This window comes from Canis lupus, chromosome 20, assembly GCF_011100685.1.
Source record: "Canis lupus familiaris isolate Mischka breed German Shepherd chromosome 20, alternate assembly UU_Cfam_GSD_1.0, whole genome shotgun sequence".
NCBI classification, from domain to species: domain Eukaryota; kingdom Metazoa; phylum Chordata; class Mammalia; order Carnivora; family Canidae; genus Canis; species Canis lupus.
Genome location: NC_049241.1, coordinates 47703153 through 47727545, shown reverse-complemented (window position 1 = coordinate 47727545; position 24393 = coordinate 47703153). Strand labels below are relative to the sequence as shown.

The 24393-nt window shown below is 40.4% G+C and overlaps 2 protein-coding genes and 1 pseudogene across 2 annotated transcripts; 2 read left to right on the top strand and 1 right to left on the bottom strand.

Moving 5' to 3' along the window:
• Nucleotides 1-1694: 1694 nt before the first annotated feature.
• Nucleotides 1695-2663, top strand: OR7A54 (olfactory receptor family 7 subfamily A member 54). The gene has a single exon (XM_038565368.1). The coding sequence runs from the start codon at nt 1695-1697 to the stop codon at nt 2661-2663; it is 969 nt and encodes a 322-aa protein (XP_038421296.1).
• A 1488-nt stretch (nt 2664-4151) lies between these two features.
• LOC119864607 lies at nt 4152-4730 on the top strand (annotated as a pseudogene).
• Nucleotides 4731-22950: 18220 nt separating this feature from the next.
• Nucleotides 22951-23901, bottom strand: OR7A52 (olfactory receptor family 7 subfamily A member 52). The gene has a single exon (XM_038565366.1). It carries the CDS (start codon nt 23878-23880, stop codon nt 22951-22953), a length of 930 nt encoding a protein of 309 aa, XP_038421294.1. The 5' UTR covers nt 23881-23901.
• Nucleotides 23902-24393: the final 492 nt, after the last annotated feature.

The following is a 24393-nucleotide window of genomic DNA, read 5'->3' as shown; positions in this document are numbered from 1 at the left end:
GATGTCACATAAGATAAATTAGGAAGTGGCTTGCTTCACCTCCTCCCCACTAGGCCATATAAACAGCAATTGGTCAAATAAATATGCACTGGCCATGAGCAAAGCAATCCTTCTCCTCCATGATATTAAAATAGTTCACCTGCTGTTCTACTTTGTATATTTCCTATTGTTAAGTGTTAGTTTATATCTTTTGCTCGTTTTTCTCTCATAGCATTCCATCTATGTGTTTCACACCATGAAAATATCACTACTTTGGCTTTTTCTCCTTATTACTTTTGCTGGGCATCAAGGGGATCTAAGGAGGTCAGAAGTGTCACCAGAACCAAAGACGCTTTTTCTTCCTCTTGGTCAGTTTCTCAGGGGCCACCTGCACTATTGGATCTGTCTTCCCTCTCATGTCCATGTCATTCCTCTCTTTTCTCTCTGTCTTTACTGAGAAGATTGCCCATGTTTCTTTAAGTTGGTATTAGGCATAAAAAGAGCATACTGATAGGCATCCTCAAGTTTATTTGCCCATAAGAATTTCTGGGTACCATTTCTGCATTCTTTAGGGAAAAGATAACAAAATCTGGCCAGACTGATGTGTATCAACTACTGGTCTATATAGTGTGGGTGGGGTTGAAAAAGTCATGGCAGTCAGTAGTACAGGAGGCCATAAGTGGGTCATGGTGTGTGTGTGTGTGTTTGTGTGTGTGTGTGTGTGTGTGTGCGTGTGTTGATGGCAGTCCTCAGAGCAAGGTTACCAGGGCTCACATATCCTAGGCTGACTCTAATTGACAGAATCCAGAACTCAACCAACAGTAGTTACTAACAGGGGTTTCCATTTCAACTCACAGGACATCTCTATAGCAAAATTAAGAAAGTCCTGCAAAACTAATAAAATGAGGGATTCCGTGTGTCTTGAATTTTCAGCCATAGTGGATGGCTGCTTCATTCCTCAACACACACTGCCACCACCTCTCATTACACTCCTTCTTGCTACTTCCCCTCGACACCCTGGCTTTCTTTTGAGCCTTGGTTTTCTGAATCAAGCAGCTTCCTCAGGGCATTGGCCCTGGCTATTGCCCCTGCTGGGCACACACTTCCTGAGATAAATTCTACCCCCTTCCCTACCTCCCTCAAGGTCTTATTCACCCGTCACCTTCTTTGCAGATCTTGTGTGAACATCCAGTAAAAAGAAATGAAAGCCTGTTAACCCTCTCCTTTAAGCCTGCTTTCCTTGTCTTCACAGCTCCTCTCATCATCTGACATTTAATTGTTTTTTGTATTTGCTTACAATCTACATCATAGGATTATAAGGACATTGTTTATCAGCACCCTGTATATATTGTCTATACAGTGCCTGGAACATGGTCTATACTCAGTACATATTCCATAAAGGAATGAAAAATATTCTCAATAAAACAAGAGTGTATATATATATATATATATATATATATATATATATATATATACACACACACACACACACACACACACACACACTTGAGGAAAGGACTGAGGTGGAAACACAATTCCTAATGAGAAATGGTGCAAGGGATGGCCTAATGGGGACAAGACCACACACATATATTGAAATTAATTTTTTGACTCTAAAATATGGTCAAGTGGTAGCATTTATGCTAGGTTACTAACACTTGCTTGTGTGAAATTAGTCATTTATTTTTCTATATCCTGATAGTTACCTCCCACCCATGGAGCCAGGGAACCTTACAGAAGTTTCAGAGTTTCTTCTTCTGGGATTTTCAGAGGGACCAGAACTGCAGCCTCTCATCTTTGGGTTTTTCCTCTCCATGTACCTGATCACTGTGTTTGGAAACCTGCTTCTCATCCTGGCTGTCAGCTCTGACTCCCACCTCCACACACCCATGTATTTCTTCCTCGCCAACCTGTCCTTTGCAGACATTTGTTTCACCTCCACCACCATCCCCAAGATGCTGATGAATATACAGACAGAGAGAAAAGTCATTACCTATGCAGACTGCATCACCCAAATGTATTTTTTCCTACTCTTTGCAGGATTGGACAACTACATCTTGACCGTGATGGCCTATGACCGATTTTTGGCCATCTGTCACCCCCTGCACTACACAGTCATCATGAATCCCCAGATCTGTGGACTGCTGGTTTTGGTATCTTGGATCATGAGTGCCCTGCATTCTTTGTTACAAACCTCAGTGGTGTTGCGGCTGTCCTTCTGTACAGAGGTGGAAATTCCCCACTTTTTCTGTGAAATTAAACAGTTGGTCCAACTTGCCTGTTCTGACACCTTTCTTAATGACATGGTGATGTATTTTGGAGCTGGGCTGCTGGGTGGTGGTCCCCTTGCTGGGATCCTTTACTCTTATTCTAAGATCATTTCCTCCATATTTGGGATCTCATCAGCTCAGGGCAAGTATAAAGCATTTTCCACTTGCGCATCTCACCTCTCAGTTGTCTCCTTATTTTACTGTACAAGCCTAGGAGTGTACCTTAGTTCTGCTGCTCCCCAGACATCACACTTGAGTGCAACAGCCTCAGTGATGTACACAGTGGTCACACCCATGCTGAACCCCTTCATCTACAGCCTGAGAAATAAAGGCATAAAGAGGGCTCTGAAAAGATTCTTTGGAAAACAAAGTATAAAAGGGCCCTTTTTTCTGGGGCTGAAGAAATACACGTAATAGCAGGTACTCAAACCCTGAAAGCCAGTCATGGTAATTCTTTGATCAGATTATGGAAGTAGAATTTATTCCTTTCTTGATTTTCCGGAATGTCCCTTTCTGGGATATCAACTTCTCTGTACAACTTAAGTAACTGACTGTATTAACCTTTCTGCTCTCTGGTGTCTCACAGTGTTTTCCCTAGTTGTTTTCCTACACTCCCAATTTGTTTCCCAATTTTGGACAAAAATGTTTGAAATTCCCATTTATCCAAGAGATTCTACAGATTTTTTAAGAATAATTTCTTCTGAAATGAAATACATCATATCAAGGAAGCTTTCTTTTGTTTTCAAAAAAAATCACAAGTAAAACTACTTTTATGAAAAAAAATCCACATTTGGCATGCAAATCCACTTATAATTTCATAAGAAAGGAAAGTCTGACACCTCAGGTAACCATTTTTGTGTCCATTATTCCTTTAAATATCTGTTCTTCCCTGAAAATGTAGACTTTAACATATAGTGTGTTTTGTAACAAGTCATTGGTTTTTTTTTTCCTTATTAGGATCCTGTTCTGTTATTCGGCTCAGTGACCACATTGCCTATCATGGTCACTGGCAAAACTGATAATCAAATACATGTCTCCAGTTGTTTTCTACACAGAAAGACAAATTTCACTAAATAATTTGGCATAATATGGCCATAGAGTCAGAGATGAAGCAAAATTTAAGTCAGACATTTATTAATGTGAAAACTAATGTTTTCATCCTGCACATCTCTTTATTGATAATGTAAAACTGGCATCCATGTGGAAGAGAGTCTACTATTAGGGTGAAGAAGTGTTTGCATAATTATGTTTTCTGTTTCCTCTTCCTGCTTCTGCCTAGAAATTTCCATGTCTCCTTACGAATATGATTCGTTGGAGTATAATTGCATACAAATAACCTGCACACCTTTAAAGTATACAATACCCCTGGCTCAGTCAGTTGAGCATTCAACTTTTGTTTGTTTTGTTTTGTTTTATAATAAATTTATTTTTTATTGGTGTTCAATTTGCCAACATACAGAATAACACCCAGTGCTCATCCGGTCAAGTGCCTCCCTCAGTGCCCATCACCCATTCACTCCCATCCCCCGCCCTCCTCCCCTTCCACCACCCCTAGTTCATTTCCCAGAGTTAGGCATTCAACTTTTGATTTCATCTCAGCTCATGATCTCAGGGTCTTGGGACAGAGTTTCCTGTAGGGCTTACACTGAACAGGGAATCTGCTTGGAGGATTTCTCTCTCACCCTCCCTCTAAAATAAATAAATCTTTAAAAAGAATAAAATATACTGTTTGCTGAATTATGGGAAGAATACAAAAAATAATATGATAGGGGCACACAGGACTCTTGTCTGCACTGTGAGGGGTGCACCTCCCACAATATAGAGCACAGAAGGAGGACACTCAGCCTCAGGGCCACTGTTCTCACTTCATCCTTGCCACCTGGGAGGCATCTCATAACCCACATGGTGAGTGCCAAGGAAGACCAAGAGATGGAACTGTAAGTATGACCTTCTGTTTATGCAGGAGATGAAAGATTCTGAGAATTAAGTACAGTTGCATTTCAATACAGGAGAGATGAAAATGGTGATCCCACAGTCTTCTTAATAGAGATTTCCTGGACAGAAGCATAGTCTCAAACACTTCCAATTATATCTGTGAACACTTTTAGCAACATCCACATCATCAGCTGTAAAGCAGAGCAAATCAGCCAAGTTACAGGAAGCAGGGGGGGTTTCTTGAGAAGCTGTGACCTACACATTATTTGAATATGCCAAGGACACTAAAGAGCAGTTCATGGAGAATCACCATCCCATTAATTCTACCACACTCATAACCAGTATCATCTCCACTGAAACTCCTAATACAGCCCCATCAAGTAAGAACATGGACAAAGACAAAACTTTCAAAAGCCCAGAAATGTTAGCTGGCAGATAAAGCAGATAGATCACAAAAGAGAACTTGCCCAGAGATGGGACTGGGTTGATGTGGTGAACCATTTAAGCAAAACTGGCTCTAAAGAGACACCTAACTCTGAGAAATAAACAAGGGGTAGTGGAAGGGGGAGTGGGCGGGGGTTTGGGGTGACTGGGTGATGGGCAATGAGGGGAGCACTTGGCGGGATGAGCACTGGGTGTTATGCTTATACGTTGGCAAACTGAACTCTAATAAAAATTTTTTATTTAAACTGGATCTAAAGGTGATGACTAGTGCTTGGAACTGAACACAGGTGAAGAGCATCCTTTAAACAGTAAACTGGTGTCAAAATCCTTCATTCCTCTTTTTTTTCTGGAATTAAGACACCTTTTTGTATAACGTATTTTGTGTATGGTTCTTATGTAAAAAAAAATGTTTTAAGGGATCCCTGGGTGGCGCAGCCGTTTGGCGCCTGCCTTTGGCCCAGGGCGCGATCCTGGAGACCCGGAATCGAATCCCACGTCGGGCTCCCGGTGCATGGAGCCTGCTTCTCCCTCTGCCTGTGTCTCTGCCTCTCTCTCTCTCTGTGACTATCATAAGTAAATTAAAAAAAAATGTTTTAAGCTGAAAGTTCGTAAAGGGATCTGATTGTATTAAATTATTTTCACAAACTTGCCTTAAAAGGTGAAATGTTAAAAAAAATAAACATACTACGTGGCTGCATTTGTGTAGAGTTCAAAAAAAGGTTGCAGTAAGTTTTAACTCTGTTATATTATTGTTAAAATGTGATCACCCTGAGCCTCAATTTCCTTATTTCTGAAGGTGATGTGGGGGAATGAACCCTAACTCCAGAAAGACGTTGTAAGGAATAAATGAAACATGTAGAAGCACTTTGTTGAGTCCAAAGGAAATGTTCAAGGTTAGGAATGTGCGTATGTATATGTGTGTGTATATTTGTATACATCTTTTTCTCAAATAAACACATTCACACACATTTATGTAGATACACAGAGACTTATTTAAATCCCGTCTATTGTGTTGCAAAGAAACCTGAAAGTTGGAGGGGACACAAATGAATAAACACTTTGATGAACATAAAAACAGAGTGTTGAGGGCAGTCGGAGTGGCTCAGCAGTTTAGCACCACCTTCAGCCCAGGACGTGGTCCTGAAGACCCGGGATCAAGACCCCTTCTCACTCTGCTTCTCTCTCTCTCTCTCTCATGAATAAATAAATAAAATATTTTAAAAAATAGAGTGTTGAATTTTGACACAAAGAATTTCTTGGCAGAGTTGGTTCTTTGAAAGAATTAATAAGATAGATAAACCTTTAGCCAGCCTTAATAAATAGAGAGAGAAAAGACTCAAATTAATAAAATCATGAATGAGAAAGGAGAGATCACCACCAATACCAATGAAAGACAAACGATTTTAAAAACTTACTATGAACAGCTATACGCCAATAAATTAGGCAATCTAGAAGAAATGGACACATTTCTGGAAAGCCACAAACTACCAAAACTGGGACAGGAAGAAATAGAAAACCTGAACAGGCCGAATGAGGGAGGAAATTGAAGCAGTAATCAAAAACCTCCCAAGACACAAAAGTCCAGGGCCAGATGGCTTCCCAGGGGAATTCTTTTTCTTTTTTTTTTTTTTTTCAAATTTTATTTTTTTAATAATAAATTTATTTTCTATTGGTGTTCAATTTACCAACATCAGAATAACACCCAGTGCTCATCCCGTCAAGTGCCCCCCTCAGTGCCCATCACCCTTTCACCCCCACCCCGCCCTCCTCCCCTTCCACCACCCCTAGTTCGTTTCCTAGAGTTAGGAGTCTTTATGCTCTGTCTCCCTTTCTGATATTTCCCACACATTTCTTCTCCCTTCCCTTATATTCCCTTTCACTATTCTTTATATTCCCCAAATTAATGAGAACATACAATGTTTGTCCTTCTCCAATTGACTTACTTCACTCAGCATAATACCCTCCAGTTCCATCCACGTTGAAGCAAATGGCGGGTATTTGTCATTTCTAATAGCTGAGTAATATTCCATTGTATACATAAACCACATCTTCTTTATCCATTCATCTTTCGATGGACACCCAGGTTCCTTCCACAGTTTGGCTATTGTGGACATTGCTGCTATAAACATCGGGGTGCAGGTGTCTCGGCATTTCATTGCATCTGAATCTTTGGGGTAGATCCCCAACATTGCAATTGCTGGGTTGTAGGGCAGGTCTATTTTTAACTCTTTGAGGAATCTCCATTCAGTTTTCCAGAGTGGCTGCACCAGTTCACATTCCCACACAGTGTAAGAGGGTTCCCTTTTCTCCGCATCCTCTCCAACATTTGTGGCTCCTTCCTTGTTAATTTTCCCCATTCTCACTGGTGTGAGGTGGTATCTCATTGTGATTTTGATTTGTATTTCCCTGATGGGAAGTGATGCAGAGCATTTTCTCATATGCTTATTGGCCATGTCTATGTCTTCCTCTGTGAGATTTCTCTTCATGTCTTTTACCAGGGGAATTCTATCAAACGTTTAAAGAAGAAACCATACCTATTCTACTAAAGCTGTTCGGAAAGATAAAAAGAGAAGGAATACTTCCGAACTCATTCTATGAGGCCAGCATCACCTTAATTCCAAAACCAGACAAAGACCCCACCAAAAAGGAGAATTACAGACCAATATCCCTGATGAACATGGATGCAAAAATTCTCAACAAGATACTAGCCAATAGGATCTGACAGTACATTAAGATTATTCACCATGACCAAGTGGGATTTATCCCCAGGATGCAAGGATAGTTCAACACTCTAAAGCAATCATTGTGATAGATCATATCAGCAAGAGAAAAAACAAGAACCATATGAGCCTCTCAATAGATGCAGAGAAAGCATTTGACAAAATACAGCATCCATTCCTGATCAAAACTCTTGACAGTGTAGGGATAAAGGGAACATTCCTCAGAATCTTCAAAGCCATCTACAAAAAAGCCCACAGCAAATATCATTCTCAATGGGGAAGCACTGGGAGCCTTTCCCCTAAGATCAGGAACAAGACAGGGTTGTCCACTCTCACCACTGCTGTTCAACATAGTACTGGAAGTCTTAGCCTCAGCAATCAGACAACAAACAAACACTAAAGGCATTCGAATTGGCAAAGAAGAAGCCAAACTCTCCCTCTTCACAGATGACATGATACTGCACGTAGAAAACCCAAAAGCGGAGGAGGGGCAAGATGGCGGAAGAGTAGGGTCCCCAAATCACCTGTCCCAACCAAATTACCTAGAAAACCTTCAAATTACCCTGAAAATCTATGAATTCGGCCTGAGATTTAAAGAGAGAACACCTGGAATGCTACAGTGAAAAGAGTTCGCGCTTCTATCAAGGTAGGAAGACGGGGAAAAGAAATAAAGAAACAAAAGGCGTCCAAGGGGGAGGGGGCCCGCGAGGAGCCGGGCTGAGGCCGGGGCGAGTGTCCCCAGGACAGGAGAGCCCCGTCCCGGAGACGCAGGAGCTGCACCGACCTTCCCGGGTGGGGGATCCCTGGGTGGCGCAGCTGTTTAGCGCCTGTCTTTGGCCCAGGGTGCGATCCTGGAGACCCGGATCGAATCCCACGTCGGGCTCCAGTGCATGGAGCCTGCTTCTCCCTCTGCCTGTGTCTCTGTCTCTCTCTCTCTCTCTCTCTGTGACTATCATAAATAAATAAAAATTAAAAAAAAAAAAACTTCCCGGGCGAAAAGGGGCTCGCAGGGAGTTGGAGCAGGTCCCAAGGAGGGAGGGGGTGCCCTCGGGCTCCCGGGACACTAACAGGCACCTGCGCCCCGGGAGGGGCTCGGGGGCAGCTCCGCAGAGGGGGCTGCGGGGCGGGAGCAGCTCGGAGGGGCTCGGGCAGAGGAAGAGGCTCCGTGCGGAGGGGGCTGCGCAGTTCCAGGAGAAGCTCGGAGGGGCTTGGGCGGCGGCTCCGCGGAGGGGGCTGCGCAGCCCGGAGTGCGAATCCAACAGCGCAGACCCGAAGCACAGGGCGCCGGGACACAGCCCAGGATCCCGCCTCCCCCCGGGACAGGCAGAGGCCGGGAGGGCCCAGGACAGCGAGGACGCTCCTGCCCCGAGCTGAGCAGATCAGCGGCCCCGCCCCGGAGCACCCAGGCCCTGCAGACGGAGAGCTCTGGAGTTACTGCGGGGGCTGAATCCAGGGCTCCAGAGCTGGCCCCGCCACTGGGGCTGTTGCTCCTGGGGCCTCACGGGGTAAACAACCCCCACTGAGCCCTGCACCAGGCAGGGGGCAGAGCAGCTCCCCCAACTGCTAACACCTGAAAATCAGCACAACAGGCCCCTCCCCCAGAAGACCAGCTAGACGGACAATTTCCAGGGGAAGCCAAAGGACTTAAAGTACACAGAATCAGAAGATACTCCCCCGTGGTTCTTTTGTTTTGTTTTGTTTTGTTTTGTTTTGTTTTTTAATTTATTTTTTATTGGTGTTCAATTTACTAACATACAGAATAACCCCCAGTGCCCGTCACCCATTCACTCCCACCCCCCGCCCTCCTCCCCTTCTACCACCCCTAGTTCGTTTCCCAGAGTTAGCAGTCTTTACGTTCTGTCTCCCTTTCTGATATTTCCCACACATTTAAGTACACAGAATCAGAAGATACTCCCCGGTGGTTCTTTTTGTTTTGTTTTGTTTTGTTTTGTTTTGTTTTGTTTTGCTCTTTGATTTGTTTCCTTCCCCCACCCCCTTTTTTCCTTTCTTTCTTTTTCTTTCTATTTTTCTTCTTTTTTTTTCATTTTTTTCTTACTTTTTTTTTCCTCTTTCTCTTTTCTTTCCTTCTTTCTCTCCTCTCTTTTTCTCCTTTTCCCAATACAACTTGCTTTTGGCCATTCTGCATGAGCAAAATGACTAGAAGGAAAACCTCACCTCAAAAGAAAGAATCAGAAACAGTCCTCTCTCCCACAGAGTTACAAAATCTGGATTACAATTCAATGTCAGAAAGCCAATTCAGAAGCACTATTATACAGCTACTGGTGGCTCTAGAAAAAAGCACAAAGGATTCAAGAGACTTCATGACTGCAGAATTTAGAGCTAATCAGGTAGAAATTAAAAATCAATTGAATGAGATGCAATCCAAACTAGAAGTCCTAACGACGAGGGTTAACGAGGCGAAAGAACAAGTGAGTGACATAGAAGACAAGTTGATAGCAAAGAGGGAAACTGAGGAAAAAAGAGACAAACAATTAGAAGACCATGAAGATAGATTAAGGGAAATAAACGACAGCCTGAGAAAGAAAAACTTACGTTTAATTGGTGTTCCCGAGGGCACCGAAAGGGACAGAGGGCCAGAATATGTATTTGAACAAATTCTAGCTGAAAACTTTCCTAATCTGGGAAGGGAAACAGGCATTAGGATCCAGGAAATAGAGAGATCCCCCCCTAAAATCAATAAAAACCGTTCAACACCTCGACATTTAATAGTGAAGCTTGCAAATTCCAAAAATAAAGAGAAGATCCTTAAAGCAGCAAGAGACAAGAAATCCCTGACTTTTATGCAGAGGAGTATTAGGGTAACAGCAGACCTCCCCACAGAGACCTGGCAGGCCAGAAAGGGCTGGCAGGATATATTCAAGGTCCTAAATGAGAAGAACATGCAACCAAGAATACTTTATCCAGTAAGGCTCTCATTCAAAATGGAAGGAGAGATAAAGAGCTTCCAAGACAGGCAGCAACTGAAAGAATATGTGACCTCCAAACCAGCTCTGCAAGAAATTTTAAGGGGGACTCTTAAAATTCCCCTTTAAGAAGAAGTTCAGTGGAACAATCCACAAAAACAAGGACTGAATAGATATCATGATGACACTAAACTCATATCTCTCAATAGTAACTCTGAACGTGAACGGGCTTAATGACCCCATCAAAAGGCGCAGGGTTTCAGACTGGATAAAAAAGCAGGAGGAAAAAAAAAAGCAGGAGGAGTGGCACTGTGGGAAGTGTTATTCTCTATTTCTGTAGAAAACAACACCAGTGAAAGGAAGTTAGCCCGCAGATTAACTTCCCTTCTCAGCCAACAGGTAGTTGGCAATTGTCCAACTTTTATGATTTTTGTAAGAAAAGTCTACTTTTCCATCATTACCAATGTAACAGTGGTTATGTCTTCAAACTACAAAAAAAAATTACAATCTCCTGTATAACCCTAATGTAAGAAAACTGTATTTGTCTTCCTGGAGAAAATGTTTAATGGAAAACTATCTTGAAATTCTAGCACTAGAACAGACCACAGAAAGGCCTCACTGTAAGGACAGACTCACATATCCTTTTGCTTTTAGTTTCCAAGATTGAAGAAACCATCAGGTTTTTTTTTAACAATCTGTTTTAATTTTATATTAGCTTTTCTACCTCTTGTAATCTGCTTTCTGTAAAAATACAAATTATCTTGTCACCCACATTTAGCCTTTTCTTTTTTAGGTTAAAACGACTCCAATCAACTCAACCTAGGCAGTGGGGTTATACCTGCCAGGCCAGGGGTTAGACTTTGATTCTACAGGCCTGGAGGTCTCTAGCAGGCAATGCAAGCCTTGGGGACTTGGTGAGGGTTGAGGATAAATCTTCCTGGAACAAGAGTTTTATTATACTATGGAATTATGGGTCAGTTTTCTATTAAAGTAAAACATGGATACAAAAAAAAAAGCAGGACCCATCTATTTGCTGTCTACAAGAGACTCATTTTAGACAGAAGGAAACCTACAACCTGAAAATAAAAGGTTGGAGAACCATTTACCATTCAAATGGTCCTCAAAAGAAAGCAGGGGTAGCCATCCTTATATCAGATAAACTAAAATTTACCCCGAAGACTGTAGTGAGAGATGAAGAGGGACACTATATCATACTTAAAAGATCTATTCAACAAGAGGACTTAACAATCCTCAATATATATGCCCCGAATGTGGGAGCTGCCAAATATATAAATCAATTAATAACCAAAGTGAAGAAATACTTAGATAATAATACACTTATACTTGGTGACTTCAATCTAGCTCTTTCTATACTCGATAGGTCTTGTAAGCACAACATCTCCAAAGAAACGAGAGCTTTAAATGATACACTGGACCAGATGGATTTCACAGATATCTACAGAACTTTACATCCAAACTCAACTGAATACACATTCTTCTCAAGTGCACATGGAACTTTCTCCAGAATAGACCACATATTGGGTCACAAATCGGGTCTGAACCAATAACAAAAGATTGGGATTGTCCCCTGCATATTCTCAGACCATAATGCCTTGAAATTAGAACTCAATCACAACAAGAAGTTTGGAAGGACCTGAAACACGTGGAGGTTAAGGACCATCCTGCTAAAAGATGAAAGGGTCAACCAGGAAATTAAGGAAGAATTAAAAAGATTCATGGAAACTGATGAGAATGAAGATACAGCCGTTCAAAATCTTTGGGATGCAGCAAAAGCAGTCCTGAGGGGGAAATACATGGCAATACAAGCATCCACTCAAAAACTGGAAAGAACTCAAATACAAAAGCTAACCTTACACCTAAAGGAGCTAGAGAAAAAACAGCAAATAGATCCTATACCCAGGAGAAGAAGGGAGTTAATAAAGATTCGAACAGAACTCAACGAAATCGAGACCAGAAGAACTGTGGAACAGATAAACAGAACCAGGAGGTGGTTCTTTGAAAGAGTTAATAAGATAGATAAACCATTAGCCAGCCTTATTAAAAAGAAGAGAGAGAAGACTCAAATTAATAAAATCATGAATAAGAAAGGAGAGGTCACTACCAACACCAAGGAAATACAAATGATTTTAAAAACATATTATGAACATCTATACGCCAATAAATTAGGCAATCTAGAAGAAATGGACGCATTCCTGGAAAGCCACAAACTACCAAAACTGGAACAGGAAGAAATAGAAAACCTTAACAGGCCAATAACCAGGGAAGAAATTGAAGCAGTCATCAAAAACCTCCCAAGACACAAGAGTCCAGGGCCAGATGGCTTCCCAGGGGAATTTTATCAAATGTTTAAAGAAGAGACCATACCTATTCTTCTAAAGTTGTTTGGAAAGATAGAAAGAGATGGAGTACTTCCAAATTCGTTCTATGAGGCCAGCATCACCTTAATTCCAAAACCAGACAAAGACCCCACCAAAAAGGAGGATTACAGACCAATATCCCTGATGAACATGGATGCAAAAATTCTCAACAAGATACTAGCCAATAGGATCCAACAATACATTAAGAAAATTATTCACCATGACGAAGTAGGATTTATCCCCGGGACACAAGGCTGGTTCAACACCCATAAAACAATCAATGTGATTCATCATATCAGCAAGAGAAAAACCAAGAACCATATGATCCTCTCATTAGATGCAGAGAAAGCATTTGACAAAATACAGCATCCATTCCTGATCAAAACTCTTCAGAGTGTAGGGATAGTGGGAACATTCCTCAACATCTTAAAAGCCATCTACGAAAAGCCCACAGCAAATATCATTCTCAATGGGGACGCACTGGGAGCCTTTCCCCTAAGATCAGGAACAAGACAGGGATGTCCACTCTCACCATTGCTGTTCAACATAGTACTGGAAGTCCTAGCCTCAGCAATCAGACAACAAAAAGACATTAAAGGCATTCAAATTGGCAAAGAAGAAGTCAAACTCTCCCTCTTCGCCGATGACATGATACTCTACATAGAAAACCCAAAAGTCTCCACCCCAAGATTGCTAGAACTCATACAGCAATTCGGTAGCGTGGCAGGATACAAAATCAATGCCCAGAAATCAGTGGCATTTCTATACACTAACAATGAGACTGAAGAAAGAGAAATTAAGGAGTCAATCCCATTTACAATTGCACCCAAAAGCATAAGATACCTAGAAATAAACCTAACCACAGATGTAAAGGATCTATACCCTCAAAACTATAGAACACTTCTGAAAGAAATTGAGGAAGACACAAAGAGATGGAAAAACATTCCATGCTCATGGATTGGCAGAATTAATATTGTGAAAATGTCAATGTTACCCAGGGCAATATACACGTTTAATGCAATCCCTATCAAAATACCATGGACTTTATTCAGAGAGTTAGAACAAATTATTTTAAGATTTGTGTGGAATCAGAAAAGACTCCGAATAGCCAGGGGAATTTTAAAAAAGAAAACCATATCTGGGGGCATCACAATGCCAGATTTCAGGTTGTACTACAAAGCTGTGGTCATCAAGACAGTGTGGTACTGGCACAAAAACAGACACATAGATCAGTGGAACAGAATAGAGAATCCAGAAGTGGACCCTGAACTTTATGAGCAACTAATATTCGATAAAGGAGGAAAGACTATCCATTGGAAGAAAGACAGTCTCTTCAATAAATGGTGCTGGGAAAATTGGACATCCACATGCAGAAGAATGAAACTAGACCACTCTCTTTCACCATACACAAAGATAAACTCAAAATGGATGAAAGATCTAAATGTGAGACAAGATTCCATCAAAATCCTAGAGAAGAACACAGGCAACACCCTTTTTGAACTCGGCCATAGTAACTTCTTGCAAGATACATCCACGAAGGCAAAAGAAACAAAAGCAAAAATGAACTATTGGGACTTCATCAAGATAAGAAGCTTTTGCACAGCAAAGGATACAGTCCACAAAACTCAAAGACAACCTACAGAATGGGAGAAGATATTTGCAAATGACATATCAGATAAAGGGCTAGTTTCCAAGATCTATAAAGAACTTATTAAACTCAACACCAAAGAAACAAACAATCCAATCATGAAATGGGCAAAAGACATGAACAGAAATCTCACAGAGGAAGACATAGACATGGCCAACATGCATATGAGAAAATGCTCTGCATCACTTGCCATCAGGGAAATACAAATCAAAACTACAATGAGATACCACCTCACACCAGTGAGAATGGGGAAAATTAACAAGGCAGGAAACAACAAATGTTGGAGAGGATGCGGAGAAAAGGGAACCCTCTTACACTGTTGGTGGGAATGTGAACTGGTGCAGCCACTCTGGAAAACTGTGTGGAGGTTCCTCAAACAGTTAAAAATAGACCTGCCCTACGACCCAGCAATTGCACTGTTGGGGATTTACCCCAAAGATACAAATGCAATGAAACGCCGGGACACCTGCACCCCGATGTTTCTAGCAGCAATGGCCACGATAGCCAAACTGTGGAAGGAGCCTCGGTGTCCAACGAAAGATGAATGGATAAAGAAGATGTGGTTTATGTATACAATGGAATATTACTCAGCTATTAGAAATGACAAATACCCACCATCTGCTTCAACGTGGATGGAACTGGAGGGTATTATGCTGAGTGAAGTAAGTCAGTCGGAGAAGGACAAACATTATATGTTCTCATTCATTTGGGGAATATAAATAATAGTGAAAGGGAAAATAAGGGAAGGGAGAAGAAATGTGTGGGAAATATCAGAAAGGGAGACAGAACGTAAAGACTGCTAACTCTGGGAAACGAACTAGGGGTGGTAGAAGGGGAGGAGGGCGGGGGGTGGGAGTGAATGGGTGACGGGCACTGGGTGTTATTCTGTATGTTAGTAAATTGAACACCAATAAAAAAAAATAAATAAATAAAATCTTAAAAAAAAAAAAAAAGATAAGAAGCTTTTGCACAGCAAAGGATACAGGCAACAAAACTAAAAGACAACCTACAGAATGGGAGAAGATATTTGCAAATGACATATCAGATAAAGGGCTAGTTTCCAAGATCTATAAAGAACTTATTAAACTCAACACCAAAGAAACAAACAATCCAATCATGAAATGGGCTAAAGACATGAAGAGAAATCTCACAGAGGAAGACATAGACATGGCAAACATGCACATGAGAAAATGCTCCGCATCACTTGCCATCAAGGAATTACAAATCAAAACCACAATGAGATCCCACCTCACACCAGTGAGAATGGGGAAAATTAACAAGGCAGGAAACCACAAATGTTGGAGAGGATGCGGAGAAAAGCGAACCCTCTTACACTGTTGGTGGGAATATGAACTGGTGCAGCCACTCTGGAAAACTGTGTGGAGGTTCCTCAAAGAGTTAAAAATAGACCTGCCCTACAACCCAGCAATTGCACTGTTGGCGATTTATCCCAAAGATACAGATGCAATGAAACGCAGGGACACCTGCACCCCGATGTTTATAGCAGCAATGGCCACAATAGCCAAACTGTGGAAGGAGCCTCGGTGTCCATCGAAAGATGAATGGATAAAGAAGATGTGGTTTATGTATACAATGGAATATTAGCTATTAGAAATGACAAATACCCACCATTTGCTTCAACGTGGATGGAACTGGAGGGTATTATGCTGAGTGAAGTAAGTCAATCGGAGAAGGACAAACATTATATGTTCTCATTCATGTGGGGAATATAAATAATAGTGAAAGGGAATATAAGGGAAGGGAGAAGAAATGTGTGGGCAATATCAGAAAGGGAGACAGAAGGTAAAGACTGCTAACTCTGGGAAATGAACTAGAGAAGGGGAAGGACTTAGAAGGGGAGGAGGGCGGGGGGTGGGAGTGAATGGGGGATGGGCACTGGGGGGTTATTCTGTATGTTGGTAAATTGAACACCAATAAAAAATAAATTTAAAAAAATAAAAAATAAAAAATCATCATCAAAAAAAAAAAAAAGAAAGAAAACCCAAAAGCCTCCACCCCAAGATTCCTAGAACTCATACAGCAATTTCGCAGTGTGGCAGGATATAAAATCAATGCCCAGAAGTCAATGGCATTTCTATCCACTAACAATGAGACTGAAGAAAGAAAAATTAACGAGTCAATCCTATTAACAATTGCACTGAAAAGCATAAGATACCTAGGAATAAACCTAACCAAAGAGGTAAAGCATCTATACCCTAAAAACTACAGAACACTTCTGAAAGAAATTGAGAAAGACACAAAGAGATGGAAAAACATTCCATGCTCATGGATTGGGAGAATTAACATTGTGAAAATGTTAATGTTACCCAGGGAAATTTACACTTTTAAATCAATCTCTATCACAAAAGACATGAACAGAGGAAGGTATACAGAGGTATAACAAATACCCATCATTTGCTTCGACATGGAGGGACCTAGAGGGTATTATGCTGAGTGAAATAAGTCAATCGGAAAAGCACAAACATTATATGGTCTCATTCATTTGGGGAATATAAAGATTAGTGAAGGGGAATAAAAGGAAAGGAGAGAAAATGAGTGAAAATATCAGTGAGGGTGACAAAACATGAGAGACACCTAACTCTGGGAAATGAACAATGGGTAGTGGAAGGGGAGGTGGGTGGGGGCCTGAGGTGACTGGGTGATGGGCACTGAGGGGGGCACTTGGCGGGATGAGCACTGGGTGATATGCTATATGTTGGCAAATTGAACTCCGATAAAAAAAATTTTTTTAATTCAGAAGAAAAAAATACATATATAAATAAAATCTTTTTTAAAAAAGTTTTTTTTTTACTTCTACTTTCAGCAGTGGAACACAGTGACTGAGTTTATGTCATAGGGATGTTATGGAAATTCTACTCCACAGGGACAGGCTTTCTTCCACATGTAAATATAGCCTCCTTATCTTGTCTGTAGAATACCATTCCTAGTCTAAGAAAAGATTTTCTTTCCAGATACCTCATAGAGACCAGGGACTTCATATCTAACTTACTGGTTGATGAAGCTAAGTACTATTGAAATAATAAATAAATAAATAAATAAATAAATAAATAAATAAATAAATAAACTGTTGTATCACTGATGCTACCTACATGATATTCTTTTTTTTTATTTTTTTATTTTTTATTGGTGTTCAATTTACTAACATACAGAATAACACCCAGTGCCCGTCACCCATTCACTCCCACCCCCCGCCCTCCTCCCCTTCTACCACCCCTAGTTCGTTTCCCAGAGTTAGCAGTCTTTACGTTCTGTCTCCCTTTCTGATATTTCCCACACATTTCTTCTCCCTTCCCTTATATTCCCTTTCACTATTATTTATATTCCCCAAATGAATGAGAACATATAATGTTTGTCCTTCTCCGACTGACTTACTTCACTCAGCCTACATGATATTCTTATGTAGATACTCCTTCCTGTTGATTGATCTTCCCAGTGACATATACATAAAGGTTTTCATACTGGTACTGTGGGTTTGTTTGTTTTTTAATGGGGAAATTTGAATTTCAAATAGAAGACAGAGACATAGGAATATTTTTTCTTCTTCTTTCCAGTTTTATTGAAATGAAATCAACATATAAAATTATAACCAATGATTGCAAAGTGATCACCACAAAAGGTTAGTGAATACATCCATTACTTCACATAGTTACCATTTCTTTTTTTTGTAAGAACATTTACTCTGTACTCTGTTAGCAACATGCAAGTATACAACACAATATATTTGACTTATCAAAATGACCATGTTGTAATGATGTTCCCAATATACATTCATCTTATAACTGAAGGTTTGTAGGATTTCACCAGCATCTTTTCATTTCCCCAAACCCAAGCCACAGGCAAACATCAACCTACCCTCTATTTCTGTGAGTTCAGGTTCTTGTATTTACATATAAGTTAAACCATGCATGATTCGTCTTTCTTTCTCTGATTAATTCACTTGGTATAATGCCCTTGGAGTCCATTCATGTTTTAGAAAGGAAAAGAAAAGATATCTTCCTTTTTTATTTGTTGAATTCCACTCCATGAATATGCCATTATTATTAATTCATCTGACAATGTTTCCTTGTCTTGGCTATTGTAAATAATGCTGCAATGAATGTAAGAGTACACATACCTGAGATATTCACAATTACCTTGGAATTAAACCACTCAATCATGAACAGTCAGTGGGTGAAAGAAGAAACCAAAAAGGAAATTTGAAAGTCTTCAGTTAAATGAAGATGGAAATACGGCCTATCAAAACTTATGGGATGTTGCAAAAGCAGCTCTAAGAGGCAAGTTTATAGTAATAAATGCCTACATTAAGAAAAACAAATGAGGTTAAGTAAATAACTTCACTTTATGATTTAAAGACCTACAAAGAGAAGAATAAACTGAGGCCAAAGCAGGAGAGGAAAAGAAATAAATATCAGGGCAAACATAAATGATATATGGACCAGAAAAAACAATAGAAAAGATTAACAAAGCTAGGAGCCAATTTTCTGAAAAGCTAAGCAAAATTGACAAACCTTGAGTAAACCAAAGAAAAGGGGTGGGGGAGAAGATCCAAATAAATGAAATCAGTAGCAGGACACCTGGGTGGCTTAGTTGGAAAAGCATCTGACTCTTGGTTTCAGCTCAGGTCATGATCTTAGGGCCCCATTTAGGCTCCATGCTCACTGCAGAGTCAGCTTGTCTTTCTCCTTCAGCACCTTCCCCCTTCTCTCTCTCTACCTCTCACTCATTCTCTCTCTCTCTCCTAAATAAATACATACATAAATAAATAAATAACTTTTTCAAAAATTGTTAAAATAAAAAATTAAAATGCAGGAAACATATTACCTTATAACAAATATCATAGAAAGACAAGAATCCTAGGAGAGCACTATGAACAACTTCCCTCCAACAAATTGGACATGGATAAATCCTTATAAACTTATAAACCACCAGGCCTAAATCAAGAAGAAACATAAATATGAACAAACCAATGAAGACTAAGGCCATTAAGACAGCAATCAAAAGTCTCCCATCAAAGTAAACCCCAGGACCAGAGAACTTCCCAGGTGAACTCTACTAAACTTTTAAGAAGAATTAATAAAAATCCTTCTCAAACTCTTCCAGAAATATACAGAGGGGGCCATATTTTCAGCCTCATTTTACAAGGCCAGCATTACACCGATAGCACAGTCAGAAAAGGTCAGTACAAATATCCAATATCCCTGATGAACATAGACACAATGTTTTTCAAAAAGCTATTAGCTAGCTGAATGACACAGCACACTGAAGGGATTATATGCCATGATCAGGTGCAATTTATCCCTGAGATCTGAGGATGGTTCAGCATAAACAAATCAATAAATGTGATACAACCCATTAAGAGAACAAAATATAACAATATTATGATCATCTCAATAGATACAGAAAAACTTTTGACAAAACACAATATACTTTCATGATAAACAACAACAACAACAAACCTTCAACAAACTGATTGTAAAAGGAATATACCTCAACTTAAAAGAGGGCTATACATGTCAAACTCACAATAGGGAGGTTAGAAAGGTTAGAAAACTTTTCCTTTGCCATCAGGAGCAAGACAAGGGTGTCCACTCCCACCACTCCTATTCGACATAATACTGCACGTCCTAGCTGGAGCAATCAGGCAAGACAGAGAATAAAATCCATCTAAATAGAAAGAAAGAAGTAAAATTATTTATTTACAGATGAGATGAACTAAATATAGAAAATCCTGCAGACTCAACCCTTAAGAACACACTCACCAGGATGAGCACTGAGTCATGTGTAGAATTATTGAATCACTACTTTGTACTGTACTGTATTGCTGTTGATTTTGTGTCCTGCACCAATAAAACTTGATTGAATTGAACATTACACTTGTGGTAGACCTTTTGCAGAGATGTCCCCAATTCACTTATCTCTGTATTCATGTACTTTGCAATGTGACTGTGAAGCTCCTCCCATTGAGAGATGGAGATTATTCTCCCACTTTGAATCTGACCTGAAATTAGTGGTTTATTTGCCTTTGCTAAAAGTGTACAATGAAAATGACAGTGTGCTTCAAGGGACTTTGGTGTGTTTCTGCTGCTGTCTTGTAACCTGGCCTCTGCCATATATACAAATCCAGGCTAGCTTACCGTAGGAGGAGAAAACAAGTGAAGCAGAGCTCAGTTGCTCTTACATGGACCAACTTAGACCAGCCTACCACCAGCAAGCCTCCAAATGTGAGAACACAGCCAGGATTAACAGAGTACTTCCAGCTGACCCACAGCTGACCATAGCCTCATGAGAAGGCCAGCAGAGACTAGAATATTTTCCCAACATAGGCCACCATGCAATTTTAAAAAAATCATAATCTTATATCTTTTACCTCTGGCATAGCTTCTTCAGCACAAACAGCTGATACAATAATCAATGTAAACAGAACTGAGAATATTAAAAATAATCTACTGCTTCTTATTTTTGATATTTGTTCTGATATTTGAAAGCAGTATTCATAATGGCCTGGTTAGTCACATTTATTTCAGGTAACTGTACTAAAAAGTGACTACCATTGAGATTCCCTTCCAGGTAACTGGTACAGGTTGGAAAGGCCTGTGTACTTTTGCAGAAATAACTTGTGGGAACCTCAGTCACATGTTTCCAGTCTCAGAGCATTACTAGGCTGGAATTCCAGTCTTGTCTGAGTTAGCTTGCACTCACAGGGTAGAAGAGAGTTTAGGGCATAAAGAATGAAACATATTAATGACAGAGTGAATACACAAATGGTTCACTCACACTGTAACATTTATGGCAATATTTTTAAAGGGGGAGATATTAAGTTTAGAACCATGGAAGGAGTAATATTAGAAATTTTCAAAGAGAAACAGCAAAATCATCCAATTAAATAATACAAAACCTACCACAAAATTCTTCAATTAATAAAACTCTTTTTTTAAAGATTTTATTTATTTATTCATGACAGACACAAAGAGAGAGAGAGGCAGAGACACAGGCAGAGGGAGAAACAGGCTCCATGCAGGGAGCTCGACGTGGGACTCGATCTGAGGTCTTCAGGATCATGTCCTAGGCCAAAGGCACTGCTAAACCACTGGGCCACTGGGGCTGCCCCAATTAATAAAACTCTTTAACATGACAAATACCCACCATTTGCTTCAACGTGGATGGAACTGGAGGGTATTATGCTGAGTGAAGTAAGTCAGTCGGAGAAGGACAAACATTATATGTTCTCATTCATTTGGGAAATATAAATAATAGTGAAAGGGAAAATAAGGGAAGGGAGAAGAAATGTGTGGGAAATATCAGAAAGGGAGACAGAACGTAAAGACTGCTAACTCTGGGAAACGAACTAGGGGTGGTAGAAGGGGAGGAGGGCGGGGGGTGGGAGTGAATGGGTGATGGGCACTGGGTGTTATTCTGTATGTTAGTAAATTGAACACCAATAAAAAAAAAAATAAAAAAAAAAAATAAAAAAAAAATAAAAAAAACACCAAATATCCCACACTTTAAGGAGTGGATGTTCATATCAAAACACATTTTCCACAATAAAATATGGTATTATAGAAAATTTTATTTCATCCTATTTCATGTCTTCTATGCCAAGCCCTTGTTTAACCAATTGGTTTATGCAGATTTGTCTTCTTTGTAGATTATACCTGGAGGGTGTTTTTCGTAAGCAATTTTGGCCTTACTATTCTGTGCCAGGGATACTCTGGATACTGTGCTAATGAAGGAATATGATCTTAATGAGTATCGTAAAGCCCCATGACTAGCTAAAAACAAACTAGTAGGTTAAAGTGTATATTATCAAGAAGAGCATTTAAGGTAGTAATGTAGAAAGGAATGATAGACACAGAGTGAAAGCTGTGATCTCAGATTTCCTCTACAATAAAATTATAAAAATGGCCTCAGTTACCAGTGTAGTTTATTTCATAAAATTAGGACAATTCATCACTATATAAGGCAAATGGGAATCTCAAAATTGTTTCTTACTGAAGGTTGGGACTCACTTTGGTAGAAAAAAAAAAAAAGGAAAATCGTTGGCTATCAAAAGGACCAGAAAGAACAACAAAGGGACTTAGTTAAATTTGATAGCGCAGGGGATGCCTGCGTGGCTTAGCAGTTGAGCATCTACCTTTGGCTCAGGGCATAATCCCGGAGTTCTGGGATCAAGTCCCACATCAGGCTTCCTGCATGGAGCCTGCTTCTCTCTCTGCCTCTCTCTGTGTGTCTCTCATGAATAAATAAATTAAAATATTTAAAAAAATATTTGATAATGCAGTTGAAATTTAGAAAAATTGAAACTCCAGGAAAATAGAGGGATTAAGTTCTTCTTTCATGATTTGATAAAGAATCACAATTTCTGGCTATCAGGCATTAAGCCTGCAATCACAGATACTAGTTGAAAAATAGCCTTTTGGGATCCCTGGGTGGCGCAGCTGTTTGGCGCCTGCCTTTGGCCCAGGGCGTGATCCTGGAGACCCAGGATCGAATCCCACGTCGGGCTCCCGGTGCATGGAGCCTGCTTCTCCGTCTGCCTGTGTCTCTGCCTCTCTCTCTCTCTGTGTGTGTGTGTGTGTGTGACTATCATAAATAAATAAAAATTTAAAAAAAAAAGAAAGAAAAATAGCCTTTTTATGTCTTCCCTCTGAAAAACACACTTAGTGCCTCCTTTATATCTTTGTTCCTCAGGCTGTAAATAAAGGGATTCAGCATGGGTGTGACCACCGTGTACATCACTGAGGCTACTGCACTTGAGTGGGAGCTCTGGGTAGCTGCAGAGCTAAGGTACACACCTAGGCTCGTACAATAAAATAAAGAGACAACTGAAAGATGTGATGCACAGGTGGAAAATGCTTTATGCTTGCCCTGAGCTGATGAGATTCTACGTATAGAGGAAACTATCTTACAATAAGAGTAGAGGACCCCAGCCATGGGGATACCAGCCAGCAGCATAGCTGCAAAGTACAACACCATGTTATTAAGAAAGGTGTCAGAACAGGCAAGCTGGATCATCTGATTGAGTTCACAGAAAAAGTGGGGGATTTCCACCTCTGTATGGAAGGACAACCGCAACACCATTAATGTTTGTAACAAAGAATGCAGGGCACTCATGATCCAGGACACCAGAACCAGCAGTCCACAGAGCTGGGGGTTCATGGTGACCATGTAGTGCAGGGGGTGACAGATGGCCACAAATCGGTCATAGGCCATAACACTCAGAAGAAAGTTGTCCAAACCAGCAAAAAGTAAGAAAAAGTACATCTGCATGATGCAGCTTTCATAAATTATGACTTTTCTCTGTGTTTGTATATTTACCAGCATCCTGGGGACTGTAGTGGAGGTGAAACAGATGTCTACAAAGGACAGGTTGGCAAGGAAGAAGTACATGGGGGTGTGGAGGTGGGTGTCATAGCTGACAGCCAGAATGATGAGCAGGTTCCCAAGTATGGTGACCAAGTACATGAACAGGAACAGTCCAAAGAGGAAGGGCTGCAATTCTGGTTCCTCTGAAAATCCCAGAAGAAGAAATTCTGAAATTTGTGTATCATTCTCTAGTTCCATGTAGTGGACAGGACTACCAAAATAAGAAAAACAACATGACACAATCATTCATTACTAATTGAGAGATACATTATTGTTTATATTCTGCATCAAGAAATTAATCTTTATATTTGTGTATAGAACTTGATAAAACATTGGGATCCCTGGGTGGTGCAGCGGTTTGGCGCCTGCCTTTGGCCCAGGGCGCGATCCTGGAGACCCGGGATCGAATCCCACGTCGGGCTCCCGGTGCATGGAGCCTGCTTCTCCCTCTGCCTGTGTCTCTGCCTCTCTCTCTCTCTCTCTCTCTCTCTCTCTCTCTCTCTATGTGACTATCATAAATAAATAAAATTTAAAAAAAAGAACTTGATAAAACACTAAGAACTAGGAATAGAAGGAAACTATCTCAACATAAAGCTGTTCATGAAAAGCTCATAGCAAGCATGATACTCAATGAGCATTTTTCCCCTATGATTAGGAACACCGCATCTGATTTCACAAACTTCTACTCAACATAACACTGGTGGTTCTAGC